General features: G+C 37.5%; 1 protein-coding gene across 2 annotated transcripts in view; it reads left to right on the top strand.

The window, feature by feature from the left end:
* Positions 1 to 23,482, top strand: part of LOC150106251 (mitochondrial 10-formyltetrahydrofolate dehydrogenase) — a 654,974-nt gene extending 631,492 nt beyond the window's left edge. For both annotated transcript variants that reach the window (XM_090392273.1, XM_090392274.1), the window contains exon 23: positions 22,830 to 23,482. In XM_090392273.1, the coding sequence (XP_090248399.1) occupies positions 22,830 to 22,885 (56 nt within the window). In that variant the 3' untranslated portion in view covers positions 22,886 to 23,482. The remainder of the gene's footprint in view (positions 1 to 22,829) is intronic.
* Positions 23,483 to 23,802: the final 320 nt, after the last annotated feature.

Here is a 23,802-nt window from a genome sequence, read left to right as displayed (position 1 = left end):
CTTTCCCCCAGTCGCGCATATGCGCTTGCCCAGAGAGAACAAAGACACCAACTAGAAGAAAAATGCCAAAATGGAAGCAACGGTTGGATGATAGACTACAAAAAAACCAAACTAATGCGAAAACCAAGTGATGCCACTAGTAGCCACCAAGGAGACCAGTATGCAGGAACTGCATAGGGAACGTGCAAGATCCTTACAGTCAAATCCATGCCTCACAGAACTTTGCATGTCCACTTCACCAACATCCGTAGCCTCAACTCCAACCTTAATAGTGTCCCCTACCATCTGCAGTCCATCAAACCCCCACCTAATCTTTTTAACAGAAACTCGAATCTCACCTTCCCCCAGCACTATCCATCTCAACCTTCCTAACTATACACTGTTTAACTCCAGAGGGCTCCTAACCTAGAATCGCCCAATTTCGACCTTCTTTGGCTGTAAATATCCCTCCCCCACTCAGTCAAATTCATATGATATCTCTATCGCTCTCCTAATACCACCAACCACTCTGAGCTATTTCATTTCCTCTCCTTAAAAGTTGATTTTCTCCAGTCCCACTCTCCTAACAGTGAAATCATTCTCCTGAGTGATTTCAATGTCCATAACACCAAGTGGCTTTCCTTTTCCAGTTGTACAGATCCTGCAGGCAGAGATGCTGAAACATTTGCCATCACTTTACACAAATGGTTGAAAAGCCGACCAGAATACCAGATAACCCGAACCACTCCCTAAATACTCTAGATCTCTTCCTTACCAATGAACCCTCCAAATATGCAGTGAATGTAGCGAGCCCCCTGGATAATTCTGACCACAACCTAGTGCTCATCTTCTCTCCCATGCAACAACGCTTAGAGGTGATAAGCAAATATGCAGGTATTAATCATCAAAGAAAATTTTAACCGAAGGGACATTAGTGTTGCTAAGGTACAGTTACTTAGCACAGCTTTTAGTGTGATAGGTGATCACATAGTTTAGATGTGGAAATTGGCCAGATGGCAAGCTCTCAATAGAAGGGAGACATGGAGAACTATAAAGCAGGGGATTATGACATTTTATAGAAGCAGCTGGGTGTGGAGAACTAGGCAGGCAACAGATCAGAAGTGCCTGAGAGATAATTGAAGGATATTCCAAGGATTAACAGAGAAAAAAAGAATTAGTGTGAAGTGGATAAAGAATGAAATCAAGCAGGAAATGCAAAGAAAAAATTCTTGAGAAGAAAAAAGGTGCAAGCATGAAGATAGCTGATGGCTTAGTTGGTCAAGTGGGTAAAGTCCACTCTCAAAGCCACAGGTGGGTTTAAATTCTGCTGTTGTATGGTTGTTTGTGAATGTCTTTAGTGAATTTTAATGTTTCACTAATCCAAATTTTAATGAATCAACACTGAACTTTGGATTAGTTTAGTGTCGATTTAGAATCTTATTTTATGATATGCTTACATGATTTCATGAATGAGATACATATTAAAAAATAAAAAAATAAAAATAGTTGCATGAGGAGTATAAAATATAAGAAAGAAAAGTGATATGTGATAAGGAACTAAAAAGGATTATGAAAGCCAGGAAGAGCAATCTACATACAATCTAGGGAGCTGTTACCAGTAAAAGGAAGGATGAGAATGCAATAAGATGAACAGTTTGGGAGATAGTGTTTTGATAGAAAAAGTGAAATGCTGAACACCAATAGAAATTATTTTGACAATGTAATTTATATTGAAGGAAGTGAAGTGGTGTAAAGCGTAAGTAGAGTAATAAAAAAATAAATTTCATGAATGCTTTGAGACTGGAATGGATATCATCACATGCATTACAGGAATGTGCAGAAGAACGTGGTTCCAGAGAACTGTCTGTCATACTGTAAAAGTCAAAATGACAAGTCAGGATGAGAAAGTGTGTGCTATAATGTACATTGGTGTCCAAAAAGTTAAGGGCAAACTACATTTTTACCTGTATATGAAATCATTTTCATGACTACAGCTAAAGGTGGACATAGATTTATTGCCAGCATTCTGATAAATTATATTACACAAAAAATATGCTATAAATTTCATACAAATTAAATTGCAATACATTGTTGGCAAAAAAAGTACAAATTTCCTAAATAAGTACTTTAGGAATTAATGTACAGTGTTTACAGAAAACTATGTGGAGCGACGTTTCAGTATGTCCCTCCACATATTGAAATGTCCCAAACTCCACCCCAAACTGCAATGCAGCTCTCACAATGTTGTACCATGCTTAGCACCAAGTGATTCAGGAATTCTTGAGGTAAACTGGCACACACTCCTCTTTCTGAGCAGGGATAAGGCCTTGTTTGTTTTCTGGAGGGAAATTACAAGCAGCAATGTATCTCCCTGTTACGTTCCAAGCATGTTCTGTAGGGTTGTGATCTGGGAAATGTGCCACTTGATTTGATTAATATCCTCTGTCTCCACAAGTATCTTGTCATTCATAAAAATGAATTTTTCACTTACAGCATCATGGAACATTCGAACATGATGTCTAAGAACTTCATTGCAATATTGTTCACCGGTCGTACTTCCTTTTTGAGTGCTTCCACATGACCCATTTGCCCTTGATTTGAAAATTTGAATGTGTACTTGCTTTCTACTTGAAATCATCAGTTATACAAATTGCCACAAGCTGCACTTGTAACTTGGTGCATCCATTAAACATAATGCCTCCCCACACCATGCCCCCAGCACCACTGTATCTATTCCTTTCAAGAACATTCTCACAATGTAAGTAGTACCACTATCATGGCAGATCAAGTGTTGTCTAGAATCTGAGGAAAGATTAAAACAACTCTCATCTGTAAAGAGTACATTAGCCCATTGGTGTCTGGTCCAATTTTTATGGATACAACTGAAAACGTACTCTACAATGAGCTGTGGATAAAGGGACACTTACTACACACCTTTATGTGTTTAGTCAGTGTCCCTATATACGCAGACTACAAGCCTACTTGTCGCAGACATCTTGCCACAATTTGTCGAGATATCCACATACTTATGCTTGAATGGAGCCAATATACAAGCCGACCTGCTGTGTTGTGTCAGTTATGTTTCGCTGTTATAACCAAAAATCTGTCTTCGTGCTCCATGGTAGAGCAAGGGTGACCTCTTAGTAAACGTCTAGAACACATTCCATTTGTTTGGAATGCAGTCTAGAGCCTGGATACAATGCTTTGTGAGATTCCAAACTCTCTGGCAATATCAGTAATTCTGTGGCCTTCTTCAAGCTTTCCAATAATTCTTCCCTGTGTGAAATCATCTAGATGTCTTTGAGACATTACAAGACATCCAAGTTTGCAGCTTTATTTCTTCGGTGGGTGATATATTATTGGAGGTGGAGGCAGTAAGAGATCTTGGGATAATGGTAGATAAGAATCTGAAATTCAGGGCACACATTGCCAAAAATTGTGAGGCCAACGCAACAAATTTTGGAATGATATGGAATACACTGACTTGGAGAAGTAAAGAGATTCTTGTTGCATTGTATAAGGGTGTGATAAGGCCACACATGGTCTACTGTGCACAGATTTGGTCATCTGGTTTTCAAAAGGATGTAGAGATGTTGGCAAGTGTACAGAGGTGATTGAATAGGGTAATTTCTGATTTTTGGAATGTTGAATATGAAAAAGGTTGAGAAGATGCAGTTTGCAGGATTTAGTGAATAGGAAGAAGAGCGGCAATATGACAGAGACATACCAGTTAGTAAGGGTTACTATAGGATTAACAGTGAAGAAGTGAAGAAGTTTTTTCATAATATGATTGGAAATCATCCCTGGAAGCTATATAAGGAGAGTGTGAACAATGGATTGAGAAGCAGGTTTTTTACATGCAGAGTTGTGAATTATTGGAATGCTTTACCTGAGAGTATGGTGTCTGCAGAGAATTTACATGTGTTTAAGGCATAGTATGATCAGCTGTATGTATCACAAAGGGACCTCCTAGATGAGTCTTTGACTGCATGGGGTCTTAGGATAATAATAATAATGTATTTCAGCCTGAATATTACAGGCAATCATTAGTGGCGACAATAGTTAATTACAAAGTAGAATTTGAACAGTGGATTGATTGATTTTGGTTGGTTGTTTCCATTCTGCTTTGTAATTAACTATTTTTGCCATTCAATTTGAAATATATGTCCTTAAATAAATAGTGTTACTTGTTCCTTGTGTTATTTTGTGTTAATTGAAGAAACCTTGCATTGCACAAGTATCTCTTAAACAGCATGAAGATATCAACAATAAAAATTGCCTGATAGAGTAATGAGAGCAAGAATGGCCAATAAGTTCAAGAAGTGGTATGATAGACTTCCTGTTTCCTAGGAAGGACCTCCCACAATGAGTCTCTTAACTCCATGGAAGCCTGAATAATAATAATAATGATGACATAGTCAATGAGGCTTTTCTTGTTTCTTGCATTTTCCCCCCATCTGAACTTTGTGCATATCTATACACAAATTCATGTGAAGAAAAGAATAAGTAATAGAAATGAATAAAAGTGCAAAATATTCAGTATAGTGTCCTAACATTGAAATAAGCCAAATTTATTTCAATTAGGAGTGTAATATAGACTTATTGCAATGTGCCTATATGCCTAGTGGGATTCATTTCCATGGCCAGAATATTCGCAGTAAACATTTTCAGCGTGATACATTTTCGGGATAAAAATTTAAACTAACAGTCTGGCGACCTTATCAACCAACTAGTTAGAAGAAGGTAATTTCTTTAAAATTAAGCTTTCTAACTGACAGTCTGCTTGTGTGCTTCCCTTCATCTCTGATGTCATCTTTAGCAAATTTGTGTTGTAATATTAGATTGAGGCAAAAGAAAAGCCAAGCACCCCTATCCCAACTGAAAGAAGGATATATAATTCCAGATGAGTATAAATTTCTAGAAAATGGTGAGCAGTTTTTATTATACGATAGTGGTGAAGATGATGAAGAGAGAATTTTACTGTTTAGTACGCAAGCTGGATTAGATGACCTTGAAAATAATAAGGATTGGGCATGCGACAGTACTTTTAAATGCAGCCCAAATATATATATTATCAGTTATTCAGGCTACATATAGTAATAGGAAGTATTAGCATTCCACGTCTTTTTGCTTTCATCATCATCATCACGAACCATGGGCTCACTGTCCGTTGGTCTCCAATACCTACTTTACTATCTTTTCCCACCTTTCTTTGTCAGTGCACTGTGTCGCAGTTTCTGTACACCCATTCCACACCCGTCCTTTATGTTGTCTATCCATTCTCTGTATGGTCTACCTCTTCTGTTTACACCATCCATAATACCAAACATAAATGTCTTTATCTTCCAGTCCTCACTCATTCTGCAGATGTGTCCAAATAATTGCAGCTTCCATTGTATACTCTTCTGCATTAGATTCTCCTTTAGTTGTATCTTCCGATAGAGCTCGTCATTTGTAATTTTCTGTACCATCCTATTCTTAGAATCTTCCTGTAACAAGTTCTTTCAAATGCCAAATTCTTTTTCTTGATTCCTTATTTATCACCCACGTTTCAGATCCATACGGTAAGATACATGTTTTCAGCACTCTTAGTTTTATTTGCAGGCTGATCACTTTATTTTCCAGATATTATCCATGGCCTTCACATTTGTTCTTCCCTTCGCAATCCTGATCTTTATTTCTTTTTTACAGTCCAAATCATTTTACTTCCCAAATATGTGAATTGTTCTACATTTTTTATATCAATTCCATTCACTTGTATATTTTGTTTCATGTTCTTCTCACCAAATACCATTGGCTTCATTTTTTCCAAATTCATAACGAGTCCAAATCTCTTCCCTTCCTCATTTAAGAGTTTCAGTGTTTTTTATAGTTCTCTTTTGTCTTCTTCAATAATAAAAATGTCATCTTCAAATCTCAGATTGTTAATCCTCATCCCATGCACTAATATTCCTTTTGCATCTTCCTTCATTTTATCCATTGCTCTTTCTAAATGTGCTATGAAAATATTTGGTGGTATCCCCCCCCCCCCCCCGGTCTAGTACCTCTGCTTGTTCTAAACCATTTCCCCAAATCATCACCTATTCTAACTACTGCAACTGCATTCTTATACACATCTTTTAATATAGCTATCAGTTTTTATCAATTCCATAGGATTATAGCACTGCTAATGTCACTTTCTGGTGAATACTGTCTCAAATGCCTTCTGAAAATCAATGAAGCAAGTATATATGTTTTTGTTTTTCTCCTAGTTTTCTCTGCTATCAACCGCATTGTCAAAATCTGTTGAATTGTAGTTCTATCTTTCCTAAATCATGCTTGCTCATCTTTAGGGTATGCTTCCAATTGTGTTCTCAGTCTTTCTGTCAATATAATCATCATCATCACTTTACCAAGGTGACTTGTCAAAGCAATTGTTCTATAATTTTTAAATTCTAGCTTATTTCTTTTCTTGAATAATGTCGCTAATATTGATTTCACTCACTACTCTGACATTTTTCCTTCTTTCCATACCATATTACATAGTTATTGCATTTCTGTAACCATACTTTCGCCACCATGTTTAATCATTTCTCCAGTGATGTGTTTTAGCCATCCTATTGCTTTTTCTGCTCTTCTTAAAATGTCCATATCATACTCATTACCTGGTGGTGATATCTGCTTCACTTCTTCAGTCAGTTTCCCAACACTATCTAACTCTAGTTTTTCTTCATATAACTCATTGCAGTATCATATCCATTGCTGTACAGTTTTATCTTTATTCATCAATACTTTGCCTTTTTCATATTTAACTTTTTTTGGTCTTCTCTTCTTCTGTTTTGGTTGTCACCTTTTAGTAATTGTTCTAATCATTTTGTACACCTCCCTAGTTTTATGCTCTCCATAGTACAGTTCTGTATTATTGCCTTTTGTTTCTAACCATTTCATCTTATCCATTCTGATTGCTTTTCTTCTATATTGTTCCTTTATTTGTTCTGATTTATCCCTTCTTATCTTCAACATTCTTTTTTCCTGTACTAACTTCAGTGTTTCTTGTCTATTCCATTTCTTCTTGGTCTTCTCTTCTTCTGGTACTGTTTTTTCAACTTCATCTTCTATTGCCTTCATTACTCCTTTCACTCCTAGATTCAAATTTTTTTCCTTGTTCACACTTTTTAGTTTCTCCTCTAACACTGTTCTATACATTCTTCCTATTTCTGCTTCACTTATTCTTGCTGTATCTCTTCGTTTCTGATGATGGGGTTTATATAGGAAAAAAGGAAGGCCCTAGTGGGCCAAGTGCTGTGGACGCGATTTGAAGAGCTCCTGATTCAGATAAGTTTTACTAGGAATAATTAAGTATATATGCGTAATTGTTTAAGTAAGAGCGGCTGTAAACGTTTTCCGCTACCGATATTATTAGTGTGGGGATTTTTTCTTGCCTAAACTAAATTACGAAATCGTTATTATTAGACCTAATAACCTGCAGAGAAAAAAAAAAATGGCGGCGGCATTGTCATTCCATGATTTTAATTTAGATTTCAGTCATTTCGTTAAGTGTGAGGTCTTTTATATGTATTCCTTCGATTACATAAATGATTTGTGGATGTTTAGTGCGGATGGAAGAAGGGTGTGTGCGAAGTGTGACCTGAACGAGGAACTGATGAATGCGAATATGAAATTGATGACAGAAAGTGCTAGCACCGATTGTGTCACGAATGCACGTTTGAAAGAGAAGAATGGTGAGAAAGACAGGCGAAAAAATGTTAAAAAAATCAGGAAAAAAGAAAGAGAGATTTTACAACCGTAACGGATGTTAAAAGGGACGAAAGTGAGGCGAAAAGAAATGAAATCGAGAGAACGAATGAAAGTAGAAATGGCATGATGCAGAAATCGCAAGTAAAAAAAATCGAAAGAATAAATTATAGCGAAAAAAGAATGAATGATAGCGAAAGTTGGACGCATGTTGGAACGAAAATACTGAACCAAAGAAAGATGAATGACAGTAAAAGTGAGAAGAATGATAGCGAAAGTTGGATGCATGTTAGTCCGAAAGTACGGAAACAAAGAAAGATAAATGAGAGCGAAAGTGAGATGAATGATAGTGAAAGTTGGACGTATGTTGGACCGAAAGTACGGAAACAAAGAAGGATGAATGAGAGGGAAAGTGAGAAGAGGGGGTCGAGAGTTAGAAAGTTAGAAAGATTTAATGATAGAGAGAATGTGTCGCGAGGTTCGGAAGGTGAATTGAATTGGATGAAGCAAGAAATGAAATGGATGCGGAATGAAATTAAGAGAATTCAGGTCAAAACTATTCAAATAAATCATGATGGCACGAAAGAGTTAACGAAAGATGAGCGAGTGGCGTTGTATGGCGACTCCATTATTAAAGGTGTGCTACAGGATAAAATGCACAAGGTATGTTTTCCAGGCGGTAAAAATGAGTAGAGTGATTCAGGCATTGAATATGAGGCGGGAGCGAGCAAAAGAGTTAATTGTATTAATTGGTACAAATGATTTGAGAGAGAACAAAGAGCATGTCAAAATGAATGTCAGGAGACTGCTTGGAAAGATAAAAAAGAATAGTGTGACAAGAAGGGTAGTCAGTGTGTTGCCTAGGTATGATTGTGGTGAAATGAGGCGGAGAGCAAGGATTGTGAATGAAATTCTGGCTGAAATGTGTGAGGAGATGGGAGTACTGTTTGTTAATGTGTGGAATGAGTTTGAGGGACGAAGTGAGCTGTATGGGAGCATTGGACTGCATTTGAGTGGTTATGGTGTGAGTCGCTTGGAGAGACTGTTGCTGGAAAGTAGAGAAGTGAATAGAGAGAATGATTCAGATTGAGAGGGGAGTGATGTGGAAGAGCAGGAGAGTAACACAGGAGAGATTGAAGTGGAAATGAATGTGGAAGTGAGTGGTATGAGTATAGAAAATGAGAGAATGGGTGTGCAAGAGGAGCAGGGAAACAGGGAGGCTCAGGTTTCACAGGGGTACACAGCGTGAGAAAGGTGGATGCTCGAAGAGGAGGTGAGAGCATGTGTATGCAGGAAAGTAATGGGATGACCAGGGATCAAGAGGAAACAGATGGAATTGAAAAGAGTTTTAAAATGAAGAAGCAGAAATGGAAATGGCCCCAGTCCAGCATGGAGAGATCACATCGAGTGAGTGGTATCAGTGGAACTAGCTGTAGATCCGGAAATGAGTTGTGTTTGTATACCAATGCTAGAAGTATAAGAAACAAAGCGGATGAAATGGTTGCACTAATTGCGTCTGTGCACCCAGAGATTGTCGGAATAAGTGAGACATGATTAGATGAGGACGACATCCTGACAGGAATAGAGATGGAAAGGTATGATGTGTTTTGTGAGGATAGAAGGAGTAAAAAGGGAGGGGGAGTGCTATTGATGATAGAGAAAGAGTTATGTCCATACAAGGTAGAGATGCAAGAGGGAAATAGGGCCAGTGGTTTTGAGGCAGTATGGTGTGAGATAGAGGTGAATAGAATCAAATACTTGGTGGGATGTTGTTATAGACCTGGTAATGTGGATGGTGGTGATAGTGAAATGTATAGTCAAATAAGCCAAGCAAATAAGAAAAGGGTGATAAGTATGGGTGATTTTAATTATGGCAATATAGACTGGAATGAAGAGATAGCAACTGGAAGTAAAAAAATGAGTTTCTTCAGTTTTTGAGGGATAACTAACTCAGACAGTATGTAACAGAGGGCACACGAGGATTAAGGGTCTTGGATTTGATCATCTCATCGGAGGATGTAATTATCAATGAGATGTCAAATCATCCACCAATTGGTGAAAGTGACCATGAGGTGATTACCTGGGTGGTTGCCAGCAGTGCAAGGACCCTTGTGAAAAAAGGATATATGTGGAACTACAAGGGAGGTGATTTTGAAGAGCTCAGGAGACAGCTTGCAGGTGTAGCATGGAATGAGGAGTTAGCTGGAAAAGAGATCAATGCAGCTTGGGGGATTTTCAAGAACTGTTTAGTAGATGCAATGTCTAAATGTATACCATGGGTGAGAAGGTTAAATAAGGTAGGTGTAGATGGATGAATAAAGAGATTAAGCATGCAATAGAGAGAAAACGGGCATTGTGGAGGCAGTATAAATGAAGTGGAAGTAACCAATATCATGAGGTCTACAAAGACCAGGCAAGGAGGGCGACTTGGTTGGTGAGGGTAGCTAAAGAGAGGTATGAACAGCAGTTAGCTAATGAAGCCAAAAAGAATCCTAGGGAGTTCTTTCGATATGTAGCCAACAAAAGAAAGAATGATTATGGAAGGATGACATTGATTGGAGGAAATGGTATAAAGACAGCTAATGCAGAATGTGTGGTGGAGATACTTAATGAGCAGTTCATAAAGATCTTTCAATCTTGTGAATGTGACTTCATGAGAGATTGAGAGCAGTTGATGATGGGGGAGGAGAGACTGACTGTAAGTGAGCAAGAGGTGTTTGGGGAGTTGAGTAAACTAGATATAAATAAGGCTGTGGGACTTGATAATATATATCACTGCGTATTCTGAAGGAATGTGCCAGAGAGTTGACACCTGCCTTGACATATTTTTTTAATATGAGTCTTGCACTTGGTCAAGTTCCTAAAGAGTGGAAGGAGGGCAAGATTGTGCCACTTCATAAAGGAGGTGATCGAACTCAAGCATCAAACTATAGGCCTGTCTGTGTGTCAGGTGTTGTGGTTAAGTTGTTGGAGAAGCTTGTGAGAACTAGGATCCAGAGTTGGGTTGACAACAATGGTATAATCTTTGATGGACAGCATGGATTTGCTAAAGGGAGGTCATGTTTTAGTAATCTACTTACTTATTACAATAAAGTGACTGCTTCCTTGGACAGAGGAGAAGGATACACAGTAATATACTTGGATTTCACAAAAGCTTTTGATAGAGTACCTCATGATAAGTTGACAGTCAAACTAGAGCAGATGGGGTTCGATATTAGATTAGTGCATTGGATTGGAGACTGGCTATCTGATAGGTATCAACAAGTTGTGTATGGGGGTGCAATATCCAGGAAAAGGAAAGTCACTAGTGGAGTGCCTCAGGGATCATTTTTTAGGTCCATTACTGTTTAACTTGTATATTAATGATATCGGCGAAGATTTGGATGGAAATATTCAGTTGTTTGCAGATGATGCAAAGTTGGAACAAACCATCGAGAGTAGTGAAGATGTTGTGGCCTTGCAAGAAGACTTGAATAAATTGAGCGATTGGGCAAGCAAATGGGAATGTGAGTTCAATGTTGCAAAATGTAAGGTTTTAAAATTTGGAAAACAAAGATGGGATGCAGAATTTATGCTTGGTGAGAATATATTGTTGGAAGTAGAGGAAATAAGAGATCTGGGGGGTGATAGTGGATAAGGATCTAAAATTTAGGGGACACATCGCCAAAATTGTTAAGACAACACAAAGACTTCTGGGAATAATGCGGAGGACACTGACGTGTAGAAGTAGGGAGATTCTTGTTCCATTGTATAAGACATTGATTAGGCCACACATGGACAATTGTGCCCAGATTTGGTCACTTGGTTTTCAGATGGATGAAGAGATGTTGGAAAGGATCAAAAGGTGACTGACTAAGGTAGTTTCTGACCTCTGGAATGTCGAGTATGAGGAAAGATTGAAAAGATGTAATTTGCAGTCTGGTGGAGAGAAGGAAGAGGGGAGATATGATAGAGACCTACAAGTTGGTAAGGGGTTGTTATAGGATCAATGGTGGAGAAGTTCTACAGAGAATAGTGGGAGATCAGGGGAGAACCAGAGGTCATCCCTGGAAACTGTATAAAGAGGGTGTGAGTAGGGGAGTGAGAGGCAGGTTTTTTTCGTGCAGAGTTGTGAGTGATTGGAATGCCTTGCCTGAGAATGTGGTGTCTGCAAGGAGTTTGAATGTGTTTAAGATGCGGTATGATGAGATGTGTGTGAGATAAACGGACCTTCTAGATGAGTCTTTGACTCCATGACGTCTTGTTTAATAATAATAATAATAATATTTTCTTTTTAATTTCAACTTGATGTTTACCATCACTAAACTATGATCCAAGTCTATATCCACTGCTTGAAAAGTTTGACACCGTTGTCCTGATGTTATACAATCCATCTTCTTTTAATCATATCAGTCATGTTCTTGGTTTCCTCATCAGTTGATTGCCACATCCATTTTGTATGCCCCTTTTGCTAGAGGGTACAAAACATTTTTCACCTCGTTCATTTCTTTCTCCAAAACCATATTTTTCCATGACTCTTTCCCAACCATGATCATCTATTCTGACTTTGGCATTACAATCTCCTTCAATAATTAGTACATCTTGCTTTGGTATTGTTTCTATTGTCTCTGTCAGATCTTTGTAAAATAAGTCAATATCCTTGTCTCTGTGCTGTCAGATGTGGGTGCATATATCTGGACTATTGATATATTAAATGGTTTTGCTTGAAATCTTGTTGCTATTATTTGTCCATTGACAGGTTTGTACCTTAACAATGCCTCTCTAGCTCTTTTGTTAAGAAGGAAGCCAACTCCTGCTTTGTGCTTGGTGTCATGCCCTGACCATATGACTTCGCATCCATTTATCTTTCCTGATGATGTCCATCATATCTCCACCAGTCCTAGTCTATCACACCGATATCTCTTCATTTCCTCACAAAGTAAATCTAGGTTTTCTGACATCCAAAGTTTCTGCACATTTTATGTTCCTATTGATAATAGTTCTGTTAGTTTCAGTTTCTGTTTCCTTTTGGTGTCCCACTTTTCGATCCAACCTCAATTGCTCGATTGGTATCACGGACTTATTGATCTGGGCGACTTCTGAGCCGGCATGTTGTAGCTGTTGATTGTATAGGCATCAGATAACAATTGTGTTTTTTCTTTACAGTCAGAGCATCGACACTCATCTGACTGACCCTCCTCCTTTATCCAGGCTTGGGACTGGCATGAGTTCCCTGAGGCTTCCATGGCGGCTTTTTGGTTAGTCAAATCAGAATTAACTTGCAGCAGATTTTTCAGTGCCTTAAAGGGCTTACGTTCATCATTAGATTCCGAATCAGTAATGGTTGACTTCGAGAAAACAACTATCAATGCTTTTTCTAACATATTTGTCTGTGCGGTTAGCCTAGTGGCTATGCGCTTTGCAACCATATGCCTGGGGAAGGAGTGTCCTAGGTTCGATTCCTGTCAACGACATGAGGAGTTTAAGGATCTTCCTCAGCCATAGCCAAGTTAGTCGGTCTTGGACGTGGACTGCATTTTTTTAAGCGCCTCCGTAGCACAATTGGAAGAACAACGGTACGTTGCATCCTTCAATTGGAAAAGGCCTAAGTTCGATTCTTGTCATGATGGGAGGAATCTTTATATGGACTTTTTCAATTGAAGGTGAGTTAGCTGATCTCATATGGAAGTAGCAAGGATTTTCTCCCTTGCTACTTCCTTGCGTAAATTGCCCATACGCAATTTACAGACAAAAATACTAGCTGTGGTGGTTGCGGGCAGTAGATGGTGTTGATGTAGGTGATTGGTAGTAGAGGTTCAGTGTAGTAGTGGAGACGGAGTGTTGTATAGTAGATGTCCTCCCGCGATGAATCTTCGGACTCCTTCGAGGTGTCACGAATTATAATAATAACAATATTTACATCAACACCTATAACAGGTTGTTCATTTCATATGGTACAAAATCTTTATCTCAAAATTGTTGCCAGTGATCTGAAGTTATGCTATCAAACAGATGCTGAATTCAACACAAAAACTAAATGCTTCACAGCATTTAGCATTTCTTGCAATGAGCGATGTTACTGATGGATTTGTTGAACTGACAATCCGCAGGAGAAAGTTAATTATTTACGCAGCATCTCTTTTAATTTGCACAATTTTTAAATGATTTCATTATGTTATGTATCGCTGACATTCACCTTAATAAAGATTTACATTATGAAAAATTATGGAGACATAACACCAAACCCTACACCAAATCGATTGGAAAAGTACATGCTCTTTACATCATAGAAAAACCTGGTATGAAAGAAAATTTTAAGAAGCCTGTGAAATTCTGATTAACCACCCTAATCTCAACAGTAACAAAATAACAATAATAATAAGAAAAATATTTATATATACAGTCATCCCTCGACTTACGTTTGTTCAAGTTATGTCCTTTCGAAGATACGTCTGTGATCCCTTAAGGGAATAAATAACATTTTCAGCTATACTTTCGAACAAGATGCAAGCAAGCATAAGGTAAAGCATGCACAGTGGCAGCAGTGCTTTCAACAGTTCCTCTGTTGATTTTGTGTTTGAAAAATGGGTTATTTGTGTATTTATCATTAAATATTTCGCGATGTTTTGTGCAACATGGCCCCTACATGCACAATCAAAAAAACCTAGTGAAGAATCGCAAAGAAAGAGGCGGGCAATTGACCTTTAAAGAAAGTTGCAAGTTATAAAGCAACATGAAGCTGGTAAGCCCATCAATGTCATCGCACATGACTTCGGATGGTCTCATTCTACAGTGATGCCCATTTCGAAAAAGAATTGTAAAATCGTAGATAAAATCGTGAGAGGATCTGCTTCCATTAAATTAGCGATAGTGGCGAAGCAACGACAAGCTCCTATCGGTGATATGGAAGAGCTACTTGCATCACGGATAGAGGACCTGAACCAAAAGCGCATACCTCTTAACACTGTGACCATAACCGCTAAGGCACTAAGTCTCTTCAACATGCTGAAGAAGAAAGCAGGATCTGATTACGACTACAAATTCAAGGCCTCTTCCAATTGGTTCATGAGATTGAAGAAGCGTTTTGCACTGCATAAAGTGAAAATGTATGGGAATCTGCAACTGCTGAGAAGTCTGCCAAAGAGTTTGTGGAAAAATTGAAACTGAAACATTTGTGATATAGCACAGTGAGAATCCATGAATCTTCAAAAAAGTAGGAAGCATACGCTCCCAGTTCATTATCGATCAATAAGAAGTCATGGATGACTCAAAAATTGTTTCAGGATTCCTTAATCAACTGTGTTGATTGTGTGTGAAATAAAAAGTTATTGTGTGAAAGAAAATGTAGAACTTAAAATTTATTAATTCTAGATAATGCTCCAGGTCATCCACCTTACACTGGTGATCTTCACATCAAGATCAAGGTCATATTTCTCCCTCCAAACACTACTTTATTGATCCAACCAATGGATCAGGGAGTTCTTGCAGTGTTTAAGGCTTATTATCTATGGAGAACTTTTTCACAAGCCATTTCTGCTACTGAAGGAAATAACCAGACTCTCATGCAATTCTGGAAAACATTCAATATTTATCATGCTATTAAAAATATTGCTGTGGGTGGGACAAATTAATCTCTCAATGTATTAGTGGCATGTGGAAAAATACATTAAAAAGGTTTGTGCATGATTTTGGAAGTTTGTAATAGTGGGCCTAACAAATAATCTGAATCTCGAAGTGAATGATGACGACATAATTCAACTCATAGAAAGTTTCCCTGAAGAGATGACCAACAAAGAATTGGTCGAACTGGAGGAACAACGTGTTGCAGAAAAACAAGAAAAGGAAGAGGGAAAAGAGAAACAGGAACAGGTAGTTAAATAATTTACAGTTAAGGGTCTTGCAGAAATATTCTTTGCAGTTAGCGAACATCTCAAAATGGCTGAAGACCCCAATGTTGAACGCTACTTAATAATAGAAACAAAGTATATGATGCATTTGCCTGCTATGAACAAATTTATGACGAAAAGAAGAAGAGGAATAAGCAAAGCACGTTGGACATTTTCATCAAAAAAATAAACAAACAAAGATTACACCAAAAGAGCCACAGCCTGATCATTTGCACAGGTAAGGTAATGAAGATGTGATTGTGAAGGAAGATTTGGGTGATTATTCTCCTGTTTTATAATTGCAGTAACACATAGTACAGTTTTATAATAAGGTTTAAAAATTAAAATGACAGTTTTTGTATATAATTATTACGGTTAAGTCCCTAACCCCTATAACTCTGTTGATTTAATGTATCGACTTACACCCTGCCAGATGGAACGGAACCTGGATGTAAGTCGAAGGATGACTGTATATATATAAACATGATGTTGCTCTCCATCCCAATTTAATTTTGCTACCTAATAGATAATATATATATATATATATATATATATATATATAAACATGTTGCTCTCCAGACCAATTTAATTTTGTAACCTAATAGATAATAATAATAATAGGACTCTAGCTTTGATGTAGTAAAGGTTTTTTTTTTCTTCTCACCAGAGGTCAGGCCAATAATTGTTGTAACAGTTGGTCAGTAACTTTAGCAAACCAGCCTGCAAAGGTTGGTCGATTGGTAGAGCCTCTGCTACTAATGGCTCAGTTAAGTAAGTTTGAGCACGGTTAGTAGTGGGAAGGAGACCAATCGTTCAATGCTGTTGGCACACTTTCCCTCGATGAGTCCTTGGACTCCCTGGAGGTGTCAAATAATAATAATAATATAGATTGTAGTGCAGCTTGTTTCTTTGTATATATATGTGTATTCTCCAGATGATAACCTTGATATGAAAGTTGAAATAAGTTTTCCTCTAACAAATTGTCTCCATAATTTTTCATAATGTAATCTGATCACCATGTAAGCATGAAAGAAAGGATAATAAAGATTTACATTTTTAATGATTTTATAATACTCTTTATCATCCATTGATTATTTACAAAAATTAATGCAAAATGTCTTATTCAAAAATGTTTACAGCGAATTTTCCTAGAACCATTCATTTCATATTCGGTTATTTAGATCCCCAAAAAGGACTACTCTATCCATTTTCTTTGTATTGGCTGCCTGTTCTCTAATGAGCCAAAAAATTCCTCCACTTCTTCCTTAGAAGAGCCTTCTGTGGGACTGTAGGCACAAATAAATGTCATTATTCAATTCCCCATTTTGAAGTTTGCCCAGGCTAGAAACAGTAGAAGAGAGGGAATGAGAGAGAGTTATGGGAATAATAGAAGAGGAGAGAATAAAAACAGTAGGAGAGAGGGAATGAGAAGAATGCAGGGGGGGGGGTGTTGGAATCAGAAATGGAGAGATGCCAAGATTGCAGGTAAGTAGGGGAACACAGAGAGAAAGTGTTAGAGGGGAGAGAGAGAGTGAGTGAGGGATGCAGGTGAGTAATCAAAGAACAGAGTGGTAAGAGGTGTGATGTATGGAGACTCAGTGATCCATGGTGTGCAAGACAGGATGCCAGAGGAGTGTTTGACTGGAGGAACAATAGAAATTGTGGCTATGGCAATTAAGCAGGGTGAAAGGGTGGATGAGATGATTGTGATGGTGGGCACGAATGACTTGAGAAGCACTGTAAATTGGGTGGTGAGAGATCTGAGATTCATGCTTGACATTGTACAGAAGAAAACTCAGAGAGGAAAAATAGTGTGTGGGTGTTTCCCAGGTATGATAATGACAAGCTGAGTAGAAGAGCATTAATAATGAATAGCATGATATCAAAATGTGTCAGAAGAGAGACTTGGAATACATAGATGCTTGGAGGATAGAAAGGAACTGTATGCAAGAGACCATTTGAATTAGAATGTAGGCATCTGGAGAGATTGCTGTTTTCTGAACAAGTCAGTGTGTCAATGCAGGGGAAACTAGAATTATCAGGGTGGATGGTAGCAGGGGTGGCCGCTTGTGGGAATAGGTGCTTGGGAGAAAGGGAAATACATCGCATAATGCTGAATCCAGTGGAGTCTGGAGGGAATAATGATAGGTATAGAAACAGTGACATTTTTATTCTTTATACTAATGCCAGGAGTATCCAAAATAAAGGAGATGAACTGGTGGCATTGATAGCATCAACCTATGCAAAGATTACTGGGATCTCTGAGATGTGATTGACAGAAGATGATATAATAACAGGTATAGAAGTAGCAGGGTACAGCATTTTTTGACAGAATAGGAAGGGAAAATGCAGTGGTGGAGTATTGCCTATGATAAGTGATGACTATGTCTTCTCATAGTGGAGGATTTAGAGGGCAATTGCACTCTACAAGCCATGGAGCATTGAGGATGAGGAGCAGGAGATTTTAGGTGGTTAAACTTGGCAAGTGCAAGAAGAATGATTGTCATGGGAGATTTTAACTCGCAATATAAATTGGGAAGCTGAAAATGCATGTAGTAATAAGGGAATGGAATTTCTAGAATTCTTGAAGGACAACGTGTAATAGAAGGAACACAGAGTTCAGTAGTTTTGGATTTAGTCATAGCGTCGTAAGAGCTGATTATAACTGAGATGGCATCTCTTTCCCCACCAGTTGGAGAGAGTGACCATGTGTTTTTGACTTTGATGGTGAATAGACATGCAGGAGTATCAAAGAGAAGGGAATATATTTTTGAATTATAAGGCAGGTGATTATAGTAGTCTTAGATATCAACTTGGGGCAGTTCCATGGAGGGAGGAATTGGAAGGGCAAGATATCATTTGTGCTTGGGAAATTATGAAGGAATATTTGTTAGCAGCAATAGGAAGACGTATTCCATGAGCGAAGAAGAGGACATAATTTGGTGTAAAGTGGATGACAAACAATATCAAACAGGAACTGCAGGTGAAAAAAGGTTATGGGAAAGATATAAGGAGAGGAGGATGGAAAGCAGATGCATGAAGAATATAAGACTCAGGCCAGGAGAGTGACTAGCATGGTAAGGAAGGCAAAACTGGAATATGAGAAGAGATTGGCCCTAAGATTCAAAGAAAATCCTAGGGAATTTTTTAGCTGTGACCAGTAGGAGGAGAAATGATTGTTGAAGAATGACATCGTTGGATAAAAATGGGAATAGAGTGACTGATGCAGAGGATATAGTGGAGTTGTTCAATGAACACTTTATTGGAGTATTTCATCCTGGAGAAGTAGGTTTTAATACTAGAGGGATAGGACAGGTTTAGAGGAGCAAGAGGAGAGTGTGTTTCAAATACTGAGTACTCTGGATGTCAATAAAGCTGGTGGACTGGATGGAATTTTGCCATGGGGTTTGAGAGAATGTGCTAAAGAACTAACAGCTCTGTTTAGCTGGCTTTTCAATGAAAGTCTTGCTATGGAGGTACCCAAGGAATGGAAGGAAGGTAAGATAGTGCCATTGCATAAGGGCAGTAGCAAACTGGAAGTGTCAAATTATAGACCAGTTTGTGTTTCATCAGTAGTTGTTAAGATCTTGGAGAAATTAATGAGGGGACCAAATACAGCGTTAGGCAGATGAGGGTAATGTTTTCTGTGAGAGTTAACATGGATTTGTTAAGTGGCTCTTGCTTTAGTAATATGATTGCCTTTTATGATAACTTGACAAGAGCAGTTGAGAGGGAAAGGCATATACTGTCATTTTTTTGGATTTTGCAAAGGCATTTGACATGGTGCCACATGATAAGCTGATATTTAAGTTGCAGCACATGGGTGTAGATGTCAGGTTAGTCAACTGGATTCAGGATTGACCATCTGATAGGTTTGAGAGAGTTGTGTATGGTGGGGCAATATCAAGGAGGCAGAAGGTTACAAGTGAGGTCATATAGGGATCAGTACTGGGACTTGTATTGTTTATCCTTTATATCAATGACATTGTCAGTGGATTGCAGGGGGGTGGGATATTCAGTTGTTTGCAGATGATGTGAAGCTAGGAAGGGTTATTAAGAATAGTACAGATGTGGCAGTCCTGCAAGAGGATTTGAATAAACTGGGGACAGATGGGCATATGAATGGGGATTCATTTTAATGCAGCAAAATGTCAAGTCTTGAATTTTGGGATACATCACTGGAAGGCTACATACTCTGTTGGAGGAGCTGTACTAGAGGAAGTACGGGAGACAAGAGATTTGGGATGATGATTGATAGAAACCTGAAATTCAGGGAACATATTGCAAAGGTGGTGAAGGTAACCCAGGGAATTTCTGCAATATTGAGAAGGACGCTGACATGCAGAGATAAAAAAAAGTTGTCATTCCTTTGTATAAAGCCCTAATCAGACCACACTTGGACTATTGTTCTCAAATTTGGTCCCCAGGATTTGAAGGGGATAAATGAACTTGGAAAAGATACAGAGGTGGATAACAAAGATGGTTTCAGGACTATGCAGTGTTGGTTATGAGACTCAGCTGAAGGAATGTGGACTGCAGAGTTTGGTAGATAGGAGAGGTGATATGATTGAAACTTTTAAACTGTTGAGAGGTAGTTACAAGGCTGACATGGTTCGGCAAGACAGAGTAACTTACGATTCCATCCATCATCAGGGTATACGGATAGCTACTAGTGTCTTTTGCACCTCACCCACTCCAAGTCTCTATGTAGAAACAAATGAACCGGCTCTATCATTTCGATGGAAACAGTTGTTTCTTAATTACGCCGTAAAAATAAAATCTCTTCCAGATCACCCTACATGGAATAGTATCTTCTCTCTACATTGGGAAGCTCAATATCACACACATCAAACTGCTATACATCCTTTTGGTATGCGTATTAAAGAAACTGTGCAAGCTGTTAGTATAAATGTTGACAACATTAACTACACTAAACATAACAGCATTCCTCCATGGCAGGCTTACACACCATCCTGCAACCTCTCACTTTTTCAGCTACAGAAATCTTATATCCCATCATCCATTTACCTGCAATTATTTAATGCACACAGAGCAGCACACACTGATTTCTTACCCATCTATACTGATGGTTCAAGAACTAACACCTCTGTTGGCTATGCTGCTGTGTTTCCTGACATTATCTCAAATCAGATCCCACCAGATTGCAGTAATTATACAGCAGAGTTACATGCCATTCAGCTTGCACTGCATATAAAAGAAAACTGCTACCAAAGTGTATAATTTATACAGACTCATTGAGCTCTTTACAGGCTGTCTCCTCTCCTATGTATAATCCACATCCAGTACTTTATGAAGTGCTACACCTGCTTCACAAAATGAAAATCCTTAATTTTTATGTTCAGTCCTGCTGTATTCCCTCCCACGTCGGAATCAAAGGAAACTAGACTGCAGATGTAGCTGCTAAATCAGCCCATACCTTCTCCACATACTATTTGACAGTTCCATATACAGACTACAGACAACTTATAAGATCAAAGCTAATTGCTCAATGGGAGTTAACATGCAAGAAACATCAACAAACAAATTATATAACATTAAACCTGAAATTAAACACTGGCATTCTAGTCAACGTACAAAGAGAAGGGAGGAGGTTGTCCTTGCTAGGCTCCGCATAGATCACAGTCACCTTACGCATTCTCATTTACTGAGAGCTGATGACCCTCCCATGTGTGAAAAATGCAACACACATCTCACTATTCATCATATTCTGGTAGATTGTCAAAAATTTACATGAGAGAAGAATGAAATTTTCACCTATCTAACTAAGCCATATACACTCAGGGAAATACTAGCAGACTCAGGCAAATTGCATGATTTGACCATAAATTTGTTTATGTGTAAATACTTTTCTTTTTTTGCTTAACTTAACTTTTATACATATATATATTATTCATTAGGTTAAATGTGACCAATTATGTATTACCATGGGCCTTGATCTTGTATATTTGTATCACCCTGCTGTAATTTTGTTAATATCTAAATACCATAATGCTAAACTGAAATTTTATGCATCAATGCTGTATAATAATTCTTTTCTGACTCTTTAAGTATTAGTATAATAATGTTTGTTGTAATCTTACTAGATGTAGACACTGCTTTCCTTGACTTGTTTTGTATATACATATGTTAACCTATAGTTATCTATTTATGTACTGCTGAAACCTCTGCAGTAATTTTGTTTATATGTAGATACTGCATCACTTAACATACATTTTGTGTATGCATCTTATGTACTACTTTATTTTTCGAATAATCGTGTAGTGCTGTAGGATATCATACCTATTTGTGTACTTTCTAGTAATTCTGTTTATATGTATTCTAAATTCTGTTTATACTGCATTGCTAAATTTAATTTTCATCCATGCATATTGTATAATAATCCCTTTTTGCCTATTTTTGTACTGCTATAAAGGCATCTATTATAATTTTACATATATGTAGATACTGCATTCCTTGGCTTAGTGTTTCATATATTATGTATTAACTTATATTGTTAACTATTTTTGTTTCACAAGTTTTAGTTTTGTTTTACAGAACTGCTACAGAGAGCACAGCAACACACAAGGTCAGAGGTTATTACAGTAACCTCTGACCTTGTGTGTTGCTGTGCCCTCTGCAACAGTTCTGTTTATCTAGAGATGCTGCTTTGTGAAATTAGATTCTTTTACAGACATATTGTTTACAATTTTCTGTAAATGCTAATGTTGTAATCTTTAGTATGGCACAGTATGACCTTTGTAGTTTTTGTGCCAAATAAACTATAAACCAACCAGCTGGGGAGTTCTTTTGCTTGGTGGAACAGGAGGAAGGAGCGAGGACAAGGGGCCCATCTCTGGTTGTTATGAAATGAACTGTGAGGAGCAGTATCTTTGCATGGAGGGTGGTTGAACCATGGAATACATTGTCTAATAGAGTGGTAAGAGTGCAAACACTCAGTGAGTTCAAGGAGAGGTATGATACACTTATTGTTTTCTAGGAAAGACTTCCTGTTATGTGTCTTTTGACTCCATGGAGGCCCTAATAATAATAATAATAACTCTACTTGAAACTGTCTTCAAACCAAGAAGTTTATCACCATGTTTGGTGTTGAATGCTATCACTACTTTTTTCTTTCCTTGATCATTATTGCCGATATATAACATCCTATACTTATATGCTGTACTTAATTTCTAATAAATACTGCTTTTCTTTGCATAAAGTAAAATTAAATATATTTTTATTTATTTTTAGGGCAGGAATCACTGAATGATTATCTTTCCACGAAATGTGTTACTGTTGAATACTAAAAAAATATTAAAAAAATAAAAAATAAAAAAACTGAAGGAAAGGGAGAAAGAAAGAAGAACAAGAACTAAATTTTTTTTCCAAAAAAACAAAAAAAAAAAAGTTTCAAATTCAGTAACTTGTTTTACCATTCAAATGATTGGATGATTAGTGTATTAACACAATCCTGTATTACAATTTATTTCAGATAATATCTTATAATTTATTTGAAATTATCAAATTTATGTTGATAATATCAAATAAATTATCAACATAAAATCTATTACAGAGATCTTTCATAATGTAAAAATCTATTACAGAGATCTTTCATAAAAAAAAGTATTGCAAATACGTTCTTACACTCTATTCACAAATATTAATTCTGTGATGTTTGTACCAATCTACGCTTGACAGAATTCTGATGTTCCACATGATGTTACTGATGTTTCAGACAAAGATTTTAATGCTAGCGATATTTTTCTTCTTTGAAATATTAAATGAAATGATATGATAATCAAAAACACTTCTTTGAATAGTTTTTATACGTGTGTGTTTTAACATACGTTATTTTGAATTATTAATAGCTTAACAATAAAATAAGCAAATTCTGTATTACCAAATTTTGCCTCCAGTTACTAAGTCACTCTCAACTGTTACAGCATTTTGTTGTCATAAAGGTACACAACGTAGAAATGTATAAGAGTGCAAAATATTCAGCACTGATAGAGATCAGTGCTTTGCTAACATCCTTTGAGCAGCTGGTTTGGTTGTTATTGTCTGGTGAATATTCCCAAGTGGTTAGCGTATCTGCTTTCCAGCCAGAAAAGGTTGCGGGTTTGAATCCCACCATGGGCATGGTTGTTTGTGATTGTATGTGAAAATACTAGTGCAGGTAGTGGGCATTAGATGTCATTAGTGTAGATTATGATGATAGTTGTGG

The sequence above is a fragment of the Typopeltis vanoorti genome, chromosome 5 (genome assembly GCF_054136105.1).
Source record: "Typopeltis vanoorti isolate ZY-2024b chromosome 5, IOZ_Tvanoo_1.0, whole genome shotgun sequence".
In the NCBI taxonomy this organism is placed as follows: domain Eukaryota; kingdom Metazoa; phylum Arthropoda; class Arachnida; order Uropygi; family Thelyphonidae; genus Typopeltis; species Typopeltis vanoorti.
Note: the sequence above shows the minus strand (reverse complement) of the source record. Positions and strands in the feature narration are given on the sequence as shown.